The 12,500-nt window shown below is 37.6% G+C and overlaps 2 protein-coding genes across 2 annotated transcripts in view; one reads left to right on the top strand and one right to left on the bottom strand.

Moving 5' to 3' along the window:
• Positions 1-3,061, top strand: part of prtp (thioredoxin domain-containing protein pretaporter) — a 5,918-nt gene extending 2,857 nt beyond the window's left edge. The window contains exons 4-8 of the mRNA XM_043004008.2: positions 186-314; positions 504-659; positions 1,163-1,365; positions 1,772-1,904; positions 2,238-3,061. Of these exons, the coding sequence (XP_042859942.2) occupies positions 186-314; positions 504-659; positions 1,163-1,365; positions 1,772-1,904; positions 2,238-2,363 (747 nt within the window). The 3' untranslated portion in view covers positions 2,364-3,061. The remainder of the gene's footprint in view (positions 1-185; positions 315-503; positions 660-1,162; positions 1,366-1,771; positions 1,905-2,237) is intronic.
• Positions 3,062-4,370: 1,309 nt separating this feature from the next.
• On the bottom strand, positions 4,371-12,438 carry LOC122245891 (DNA-directed RNA polymerase III subunit RPC3-like). The gene is made up of 10 exons (XM_086553315.1): positions 12,259-12,438; positions 10,419-10,540; positions 9,701-9,837; positions 8,988-9,147; positions 8,358-8,501; positions 8,015-8,205; positions 7,379-7,532; positions 6,624-6,816; positions 5,332-5,499; positions 4,371-4,644 (listed from the first exon to the last, which is right to left on the bottom strand). Exons 1-10 carry the CDS (start codon positions 12,403-12,405, stop codon positions 4,498-4,500), a joined length of 1,563 nt encoding a protein of 520 aa, XP_086409441.1. The 5' UTR covers positions 12,406-12,438; the 3' UTR covers positions 4,371-4,497.
• Between the last annotated feature and the right edge of the window lie 62 nt (positions 12,439-12,500).

Below are 12,500 nucleotides of genomic sequence, written 5' to 3'. Positions count from 1 at the left end.
TTTCTTTCTTTCTTTCTTTCTCTCTCTCTCTATTATTTAAGATGCACACATGAATTATTAACTATTTTATCTAGTGGAGATGAAAAAGCATATAAAGTCATTGTTCTACACAGAAATTGTTAAAAGTACAGCAAATCCTTATCGTGATATATGATTCTTTTTGCGTCCCCTTCAATGCTAATCAGGATGAGCAAGCGGCAGTCCCAGATGCCCTCACAGGTCTTGTAGAGTTCACAGACACCACCTTCAAGACCGTGGTGGCCAAGGGTAACCACTTCATCAAGTTCTATGCTCCGTGGTGTGGCCACTGCCAGGTAAGGAAGGGGCTTCACCATGTTTATGGACTTCGTGTTGTCTAGGTGTGATACTTCTCAAATTTTATTAAAGTTATGATTTTTATTTGATTCTAGACAGTCAATTTTACAGTCACTACCTTTTTGAGTATGTATAAGAAATTTTTAAAAGTTAATGATAGTGACACTTTTTTTTTTTTGTCCCCACAGAGACTTGCCCCAACTTGGGACATTCTGGCCAAGACCTTCGAGCATGACAAGTCCGTGACCATCGGAAAGCTGGACTGCACAAAGTACCGCGAGATTTGCACCGAGTACGAGGTCAAAGGCTACCCGACTCTTCTCTGGATTGTGGATGGAAAGAAGGTAATGTATCCTGTTGGTGATAGAGAGGAATAGAGTTTTGCACTGTTTCATTATCGCATCCTTGTGTTGTTGCCATCGTTCTCTTTGCAGTGGTCTTGATCGCCTGTATTGGAAGAACTTGGGGAAAGTATCGTGATCGATATTCTAATTTTGATTTCAATGCCAGTCTTCAGCTGTAATAGAAAGTATCAGAGGCTAATGACTGAGAGCTTAATAATTTTGAGTAAACGTGGGGAAAAGATCAACTCTTCTATGAAGTGGGTGTGGCTTATCCATCTGATTGTGATGTTAATCCTCATTGTAATTTAATAAGTTAGTAGTCAGGATGGCAGATCAACAATTTGTTCGCATTAGGGATACATTTCAGTAAGTAAGTTTGTTTTAAGTTTAGTTATTTTCATGAATGTATGTTGTGTGTGAAAGTAAAAGACCTATAATTAATTTTTTATCAATTTATTAACTAGCACATCACTGAACTGCAACTTTTCATCCAAAAATTGTAGATGGAGAAATATTCTGGTGACCGTAGCCATGGCGACTTCAAAAGCTTCGTGGCAAAGATGCTAGGAGATGAAGCAGGATCGCAACAGCAGAAGGAGGAGGAAGGCGCAGATGAGCCTCGCTCCCCGGTTGTTGTACTCACTTCGGAGAACTTTGAGAATGCCATCGAGCAGGGCTACACCTTTGTCAAGTTCTTTGCCCCGTGGTAGGTATTCTTACTTTGGTACATTTTTAATCTTGTGGGACCAGTGCTGTGTGTACAAGTATTATTACCTTGATTAATATTATGGGTGCATTGAGCAGTGAATCTGCATGTGAGTGTTGCCCAACTGTTATGCAGAGCAGAATAATTTCTTGTGAGTTTTTAATCTCAAGGTTATACATTGTCAAATACCACATGTCAGAGTTGAAACCAATATAATGTTGGTAAATTCTATACCTTATCACACCAACAAAAGAACAGTTAAAACTTTGCATAGTAAATTTTTTTCCAAACCAAAATGTTAGTGAATAATTTCATTCTTGTATATGGTAAGCAGTATTCGTCAATGATTTTGTACGTATTGTTTCCTGCTGGTATTTTTCCATCTTTTAAATTCATTTATTCACAGGTGCGGACACTGCAAACGAATGGCCCCCACATACGAGGAGCTGGGTCGCAAGTTTGTGGGCCATGATAAGGTCAAAATTGCTAAGGTTGACTGCACACAGGAAGTTAACAGAGGACTGTGTAGCCAGCAAAAGGTAGTGCATTAATAGCAATTTATTTCATATTTTTTGTTTTCATACTTTTTTTTTTTTTTTCTATTTTTAATAATTTTATATCATTAGTTCCTTTAAGTTTAATTTGTTTCAATATGTCAAGTGATCAAACCTTCCTTTTATTTGTTCTTTTAGAATTGCCTACATCATTTATTTCTGTAATTTTTACTTTTCTATTTTTGGTAATTCTAATTTTTTTTTTTTTTTTTTTTTTTTTTTTGGGGGGGGAATGACAAGAATTGATATCGAAAAGAAATTTGTTGAACATTTTTATTAAAAAATATATAAATACTGACTTCCTTCCTCTTTCTGCAGGTAAACGGCTTCCCAACCTTGTTCCTGTATAAGGGCGGGGAACAGATCAGCGAGTACACGGGTGACCGGTCCCTAGACGACATGGTTACCTTTGTGACGTCGCATCTGGGGCACGACGAGCTTTAAATTTGTTCTCCTTATTTCCTCTTTTTTTTTTTAAGCTTTAGTTCCACCCCTTAACCCCGACCCCCTCCCCACTCCTCTATTATTTTTCCTAACTCAATTTAGGAAATGTGTGCTGATGTAATGAGGTTATGAGTAGTGTTATGAGATTATTCTTGTTCGTTTTCTCTTTCTCCTTTCTTTGGTTAGATTGTTGCTAGCATTTATTTCTTCTTCCTCACTTGCCAATAATCGACGCTTCTTCTTCGTTACTTAAATCACTTGTATCAACTCGGAACAAGGAAGATATGAAGCTTGAGGATTAGGAAGAGAGAGAGAGAGAGGGAGAGAGAGAGAGAGAAAAGGAAAAAAAAATGATAAGAAATATATTTGATAAAAGGGAAAGGATATGCTAGCTTTATGTTGTTCTCACATTTCTGCGGCACATTTATAGTCACGGGAAGCTTTTTGTTTGTCTCATTTTCTTTCTTCTTATTATCATCTTATCTTTCCCTGTGATTTAATTTTTTTGCTCACTCACTGTCTTCTGGAAATGTTATTTGTTACACTTTATATTTGTGATAAAAAAATAAGGAGACAGTTACATGTTTTTATAATGTTAACCATGAGTTCCAGTTGGAAATAAAAACTGGAATGGTAAATTTTGTAACTGAATTAAAACTCCTGATACTAAGAACTTAATAAAATTTAAAAATACTGAATAAGTTTGACTTATTGTGACCTGCCTTTGTGTCCTACTTTAAAAAATACATGAAGTTTGGGGGGAAAATGTAACTCGATGTTTGTTTGCTTTTTTTTTCCCTCATATACCTTTCTTGTGTATGGAAATGTCTGATTTGGAATATAAAAGATTTGAGGACAAGTGCACCTACTTGAACAACTTCCTAATAATACGTCACTTTTTGTATTAGTTTTCATCCATGAAAACTATCACCTTGATATAAGTACATGATGGTTAATGAGATTTGAAATGACTTTGGATGAAGATTAAATTCCCCACCAAAGAAGTGATATTTTTTTTCTCCAAGATTTTAAAGTAATTTGAAATTTCAAAACTTCACAATTATTTTATCTAGATTTTGTCATTCATTGCTGGAAGGTGTAACAATTAGATTGCATAGGAAAGAGGAAAAAGGGATGAATACAAACTAAAGATTCTTAATTTTTCAATGCTATGTGTATTCATGTTGTCTGTTCATTTAAGACTGTTTTGGACATTCTTAAACATCTCAAATTGCAAAAAATCCACACAATATTTGGGAAAAAAACAATCTATAAGATACAATTATTTTATGGTCAGTTTGGGTTATTTTCATGATACCTTTACCAATTTAGGACCTATGATGTGATATGACATCATTATAATATTTCCAACACAAGTGATTTCCTATCACGTCATAAAGTTTTGCCTTGCATTGTAGTATGTACAAATTTTAATTTGTTCAGCCTGGGTTAGGTATCATGAGATGTTTTCTATTATTTTCTAGACATATTATACCATTAGAGTCTTACATATGATATATTAGCAAAATGATTTGGTTTCACACCTGAAGAATAACTAGCTTTGAAAATAAAAATGGAATGCAAAAGGGATCAGACTCCCCATAAAAGCCCACTGCAGAAGGGTTAAGAAACCACAACCAGCTGAATAATGTGGCATTAGTTAGCTGGTTGAGGGAGCAGAAAAATTGGGTAATTTCTCTCTTGGTTCCCCTTTTTTTTTATTTAGAGGTGGCAAAATATATTACTTTGTCATTAGAAATAATTACTTAACCCATTGCCAAAGGGGTGTCTAATGACCTAACTTCAACTGTGAGCAGATCCCGATGTCGCGTCATGTACGTCTCTTGGGCCTAATCAGTTCCATCATGCATGTCATGACACCCGTACGCAATGGGATAATAACAAGTCAAAGCAAAACCACTTGAAATATTTTTTTACAGAGAAATTCACTTACAATTTTAGCAAATATATGAAAGAGAGGAAGAAAAGGTGAAAAAATTTCAAAAAAATAATTGATATTTATTAAAAACATAAAATATACACAACTTCACACACAAAAAAAAAAACTTAACAAGCATACAAAACAAAATTGTTTCTCCAACTGTCTACCTTCTCTTTTTTTGATCTTTTCTTCTCAGTCTTTTTGCATCTGATAATACAAGAACATTTGCAAGATGAATATCGTGTCGTCCAGTCCCGTCTCGGCGTCGAAGAGTTTGTCTTGCGTGGCGAGGACTTGTTCCACCAGACTTCGTTCGCTTGGCGTTACCATCTCCTCAACCTACGGGGAAGAGTGAGAGATGTGAAACGATTGAGGAATAGGGCTGTTGATAGAGTTGGAGAATATAAATTCTTCATAATTGTTGTTTTAATGGGAAGTGGTTTGGTTATCTAAAATGAAAGAAAAAAGTGGTTTGGTTATCTAAAATGAAAGAAAAAAGTGGTTTGGTTATTTAAAATGAAAAAGGGAAAAAATTTAAGAAAAAACATATCTTTAGCCAGTTTTTCTAGATAGGACATTCTTATCAAATATATGTTCTTTTTACTTTATTATAAGGATATAAATTGTCTTCTGTTATGTTATATACTTTTAAAAATGGTGAAGGTGATAAAGCCTGTAAAGTACAGTGCAATTACACTACTAACACCTTTATACCAGAACTTCAAATATTTTGTCATCACTAATATCATGATGTTGTAATTTATTATTTATTAATTTTTTTTTTTTTAATACACTTTCTCTGCCTTCATCTGCAAGCATGAATGTGTTATGATAAAGGGACACTCGATGAAAAAAAAATCTTGGTTTCTGCAAGACCAAACTCTGCATCTGGATTTCTTTCCAGTCAAGCAAACACAAGAAATGCTGCTTCAACCACTACCACCACAACCACTACTACTACTACTACCAACCCTACCACCACCACCAAAAGAAAAAAACAACAAAAACAAAACAAAATACCCGTACCTCCTGAATCTGTTCCTCTGAGCCTCCCGACTGCTTCAGGTTCTCGACAATGGTGTCCACTCTGGTCCGCTTTTCCAACAGCCTGCGGTTGTCGTTGGACCGCATCTCCCTCTGGACCATGAGGTTGTAGAGTCCCTTGTAGCAACACTCCAGAATCATGCGCACCACCTGCAAATAGGTAATGAGGTAACATGGATAACGAGCATGTGTGACGGTGTGAGAACGTGTGTGTTTGTGGGGGAGAAAGAGGGAGAGATTGAAAGGGACTCTGTGATCATTCTTTGATATGTTCAGAAGAAAATATAGATAAATTGATTTGCAAAACACAAATTGAAAGAAACTGTTATCTACATCTATATGCAGAAACGCACACATATACAGTACACATAACTGTCGATGCAAACTTACTGTACACACATTTTTTCCACATACACCAACCAACAACTCAATCACCCAATTCCACATACACATACCCACGCTCACACACACATGCGTACACACACACGCACACGCACACGCACACGCACACGCACACGCACACGCACACGCACACGCACACACACACACACACATATCAACACACACACACACACACACACACACACACACACACACACACACACACACACACACACACACACACACACACACACACACACACACACACACACACACACACACACACACACACACACACACACACACACACACAACACACACACACAACACACACACACAACACACACACACACACACACACACACACACACACACACACACACACACACACACACACACACACACACACACACACACACACACACACACACACACACACACACACACACACACACACACACACACACACACACACACACACACACACACACACACACACACACACACACACACACACACACCACACCACACACACACATCAACACCAACACACACACATCAACACACACACACACACCAACACACACACACATCAACACACACACACACCAACACACACACACACCAACACTCACACACACCAACACTCATGCACACCAACACACACACACATCAACACACACACACACCAACACACACACACACCAACACTCACACACACCAACACTCACACACACCAACACTCACACACACCAACACTCACGCACACCAACACACACACACATCAACACACACACACACCACACACATACACCAACACTCACACCCACAAGCACACATACAGCACCTAAAACCTACTCACACACAAAAACAAAAAACAAAAATCTTCTCACCGAATTCATATCGACGTGGAACAGATATATAATCTTGTTTGCAGGGGACGGGGCCAGGGTCTTGCGCTGTTCGTGGATGCGCAGGAAGTTGTCGTGCAGCAGTCGGTACGAGAGCAGGTTGGCCTCCTTCTTCCCGATCATGCTGATTTCCCCGATCTGGTCTTGCTCCATCATGCGGTGTTTGCGGATTAGCCTGGAAGGCGAGACGGGCAGGTAAGAAGGGGTGGGGGAGGAAAGAAAAAGATGGAGTGGATTGAAGAGGAGAGGGAGAAGGGGGTGGGAAAGGATAGTAAAAGAGGAGAGAGGATGGAAGGAGGGAAGGGATAATAAGGGCAACAAGTGGGCTACAAATAGTACAGTGGGAGGCATGTTTATAAACTTTATCACAAAAGACAAGGCACAGTTGTTCTAATATTTCAAAAATATGTATCTATCGCTCTTTACCTATCCATAACAAAAATGAAAGCAATAAATAACAAAAATGAAATTTCCACAAGTTTTTACAATATGCTGCCATGAATAATATCATGTGACCTTACATTAAAATGCTACAGCAACTATCTAATACAACTCAAAATCCAAAATAAAATAAATATTCTCTAACCTATTCTCTCATATCACTACTTCCCAGTGTCAACCCATGTAGGCACACCTGGAACAGAAACCCTTAAACCCTTAAACAAAAATGGCCTTAAAACCGAAGTGTCCTAGCAATGTACGTGAACATAACATGGAAAGAAAGATGACAAGTTTACCTAAATACGCGCGCTGCTTTGGAGCCAAATCTCTCTTGCACGATATTGTCAATGAGGGCGTGCGTCATGGTCTCGTAGGCGTTTGCCATGTTCAGCCTGTACTGACCTCCGCCTGCATCGCCAACCTTCTGTACGCAGCCACCGCTATCGTCCTCTGGGGAAAAGGAAAGGGATTGGGTGTGATTTGGATGCTTGTGTATTCATCACTCTGGATTGTCTTAAAAGATTTTAGAGATGCTGTGCATACTGAAAAAAGCTAGAGATTGTATACTAGTCAAATGTACGACTTCTTGCATATTAATTACATATATCCTTTATTCATTATAACACACATTTGAAACTAGACATGAAACGGGAAGACCACAATGACACTCAGACAGACACTGACAGACAGACAGACACACATGTATACACATGTACACACACATGTACACGTACACACACACACACACACACACACACACACACACACACACACACACACACACACACACACACACACACACACACACACACACACACACACACACACACACAATTTATTCTCACCCACTCACTCACCTACAGACACATGCATCCTCTTCCCCCAAACCCTTCCCCTTTTGTTGAATTTCTATCGACAGGTGATGAACCTACCCAAGATCTTCAAATACTGATCCAAGTACTTGAGGTCTTTGAGGTGATCTCTTATCTCGGAGGCCGTCACGACATTCATGGACGAGGCCCAGGGGTCGGAGCGCGTGTATGACACCTTCAGCATAGCCCCCAAGCACTCTCCTGCTAAGGGGTCAACACGGCGGACAACACAGTTCCTGATTTCGCTGTCTCTGGAAATTGCAAGAAACGGTTTGACTGTTTTGATTACGTGGAATAATTTTTTTTCTTTTTATTTGCTCATAGAAGTAAACGTTAAAATTCAATCATAAACAGGGCAAACACTATTATAAACCATAATTACTAAACACCAAGACTAAAATACCTGAACTCAATGTGAAATCTATCATAATTCACCCTCCAGTAGATCTGGGCGTCAGGATGAGTAACAGCTGGCTTTGTGTCTCCCGCACGACGCAGTTGTATCTCTTGTTGTAAGGCTTTTAGATCCAGGAGCTCTGACGGTAAACTGCAAGATCACAAGAAAATGGAATTTCAAAAACAAATAAATAAGATATTATTGGGAGTGAAATAATCTCAGAAGGGATATTCAACTTTCATATTCATAACTTCAATAAGCCCATATGAAATATATATCAATAATATATACTGGTTTAACATAATTCTGAAGTAAAATATACCTACATATTTAAACTTAACCTTAAATATCTACAGTATCACTGCTCGAGGAAATACCATTTCTATCGTATCATACGCCCACACTACATGTTAATGAATCTATGGTTTTAAACATTCATAACTAAATAGATAACTTGAATAGAATACCACAAATTATAAGTAAGAGATCTCCAGCATATCAAATATGAATTGAATCCCTCTTGATCATTTCTCAAGTGCTATTGAAGGAAGAAAAGACATGTAACAGAATAACTGATGTTATTAGATAAAATACAATAAAAAACGAGAAACAAATGAAGTGAGGTGAAAAACTTGCCTATATAGCTGATCTTCTTTGATGGAAAGAACAGGAACAGGGACTTTGGGGTCTTGCGGAGATGGACATCGCTGTATGAACTCATTTTCGATCAGTTTCAGCAGGTGATTTCTTACGACTACATGCTTCTGTTCTAAGTTCCCTTTGGCAACGGCACTTTCTGGAATCAAAAGAAGGGATGGGATCTGATGTTCCACTCTCGGTGTGTACTCACACAGCACTGGTATATAGAGATGGGTGTGACTTGAAGTATTCTCTTCCAGTATATGTCGGTAAACATCCTCTTTTTAGTTAGTGATGTAAACAAAGACTACATCAATGTTAATATTATTTCATCACATTCATAATTCTGGCAACTTTGGGTATTATTTTTCAAGCATTATAAAGAAAAAAGAAATATACACATGAATTTTTACTCTTTCTTGTTTTTTTTTTCTAAACATGTCCCAAGTAATTGACTGAGAGTTTATTCTGAAATGAGGAAAAAAAACAACGCATTGCAAGACCTCTGTACATCATATCCAGACTTAAAAGATGATATCGCAGGGACGGTTCTGACACGTAAAATCTTTCAGTAAACCTAATTCATCTTTGACTGAATGGTGATAACTTCTCTTATGTTATCCCGTTAATTTCTTTCACACTATCCCCATACCATTCTAGAGGAAAAACAAAATCGAAGTTGGAACTTGAATAAAACCACAAAACCTTACCATCCGTAGCCGCTTCGTAGAGCTTGGTGCACGACGTGATGATGATGCTGGAGGCAGTGGCTTGGCCCTCTTTCAGCAGGACGTCGACGACCATCTCCCCTTCCTCTCCGAACTGTTCTCGCACAAGGTACACGTACCTGACCAAATGGGTATGGGGTGGGCATTATTTTAACGAGGCTGTGCCACAAACGAGAAGGAGGGGAAGATGATAACATTGATCGAAAATAACTAGATAATAATGGCAACGGCAACTGCACTGTTGTAGGGATTTCAATCTTTTTTTTTTTCTCTTTTTTTTTTTTTCATTATCAAAATAAAACATAATTGTAAAAAACTATAACATTCATTATACATACTGATATAGATTAAGTGTTTTGTTGGAAGCTGAGACACACAAACAAATATAAACATAAACATAGACACAGACACACACACAGACACAAAACAAACACACACACACACACACACACACACACACACACACACACACACACACACACACACACACACACACACACACACACACACACACACACACACACACACACACACACACACACAAACACAAACACAAACACATCCCCCCCCCCACACTCACACCCAAATGAAATACAATACAATCATCCCAAGACTCAAAACAATATATATAAATACATTCTTTTAAAAAAAATCACATCTAAATCACCTAGGATCAAGAACTCGCTGCTCTCCTCCTTACCTCGGGAATCGCAAGATGAGGAGGATTCTGTCGTGGAGGAGAGTATAGCCGGGTGTCTGCGGTCGCCATTCTTCCCACGTAACCAAGTTGTGTTGCACCAGCACTGCTAGGGCCTCGGAAACCTTGGGGAAAAGGGGAAATGGAACGAGCAAATGAAAAAGTGATGTGAAAGAGCAAAGAGAACAAAACAGCACTGGGGAAACATATGGGAATTTTGCTTCCCTGCTCTTCCCTTTTTTGTTTCGTTTGGCCATTTGTTCAGGAAGTTTCCACATGAATATCCATAAATAAACACGTACATAAGATCTTCCACACACATAAACATATTCTAAAACAGAAACTAATTAAATAAAAAAAACATAGAAAAAGAACATTTTAAAAACAATAAAGAAGACCAAATTCTAAAAGAAATTCCTGATGGATAAACGCATGACCCTGAGATTAACAAGACATAAATATTTATAAAAGATAATGATGATGAATTTACTTTTAATCCTAAAGGTAAAAACAACTTTGGCAAGTGTAAAAGACACGTGCAATGGCTCTCAAACTATAACTCTCTAAATTATATTCCTGTGACAGTGGCACAGTGGCACAGTGTCAAGTGATCGCTGTCGCCTCCATCCCATCCTTTCTGCAATGGCAAAGTCCAACAAACCTTTACCACATATCCTCTGACAAAATACAACTTGGATTGGTTCCTCCTTGGAGGATAAATTGTCAAGAAGGTTAATGAGATCTATCTTGTCCAAACATATGTATTTGATTTTCACCAGAAGAAAAAGAATAAGAATGATAAGAAATATGAAAAATATTAAAGTAAAATACTATAAAAAAGAACAGTTGAATCTTACGTGATATACACAATAACAAAAAATATAATCAAGAAATAATACTAAATATTCAAACAGCAGCATATTACTAAATACCATGATACTGGTACCAACAGGTTCCTTTTGCCTTCTACTACTCATATATAATTTATATAATCAGTCATTCTCCCCCTCTAACCCACAATCTGAACCCCTATAGAAGGGGAGGGCATGAAACACATTGAGGCAAGTATCAGGAAATGCTCCGAAAAAGGGGGTCGGGGACAAACCACAAAGTTAGGCAAGGTTAGGTAGGTCATTGAGCTAGGATTTCGTAGGCGAAAAATGCCTCAACAACAGCACATACACAAAATTTTTGCTAAAAATTGCTTTGTGTCATGGCATTAGCATGGAGTCAACCTGTGCCTACAATACGCCATGCAGGTGAGAACCCACATCACATTATAAAGAAACCACATTTTGCACATTATCCTTTTCCAGTAGACAAATACATAGTAGGCCTAAGGTACATATCAATACAATTAAATCCTATAATACCCTATAATTTCCCAGAGTTTCATCATGCTCTCCCATAATATTGGGTCCAGACTATGAAGTATCGAGGGAAGAATCATGGATTATATCCACTATATCTTAATAGAAAGTACAAGGAATCTATCAGTGGCAGTCAATATTGTGGTATTAAAAAATGCGACGCTAGTCAGAAAATTTACCAAAATAACCTGAAATAGAAAAAATGACCTGAAATAATAACCTGAAATATAAATAGTAACCTGAAATTGAAATAATAACCTGAAGTAGAAATAATAAAGCATATCGCAAAATAAAAACGAGAAATACATTAGAATTAGGAATAACAACACTTAATTCCGAATCAAAAAACATAACAATTAAAGAATAACAAAAAAAACTTGAAACATAAGCAATAAAAGACAACATGATCTTAGAATATACTTAGAAAATACTGAACAAAAATCTTCATTTCGAAAACTTTGTCTTTTACTCACCTTTGAATACGGTAATTTAGAGTGAGTACATATCACCTTCAGTGGATTAAGTCCCTTTTGGAAGAGTGCATCTCCAACCCTTGCAACGATATCTCCAAAGTACTCATTTAAGATCTTATAACAAACTTTCTGCAAATTGCAAGACATTCTGTGGCACTCGTAATCTGGGAGGTAGAGAGGGTTGGGTTATGCTCTTTTGTGTATCGTATTTTGGGGATTTTCTTTATATTTATGGCTTTTGT

Source organism: Penaeus japonicus, unplaced genomic scaffold (genome assembly GCF_977035675.1).
Source record: "Penaeus japonicus unplaced genomic scaffold, GWHDUDI00000001_assembly GWHDUDI00000028, whole genome shotgun sequence".
NCBI lineage: Eukaryota > Metazoa > Arthropoda > Malacostraca > Decapoda > Penaeidae > Penaeus > Penaeus japonicus.
Note: the sequence above shows the minus strand (reverse complement) of the source record. Positions and strands in the feature narration are given on the sequence as shown.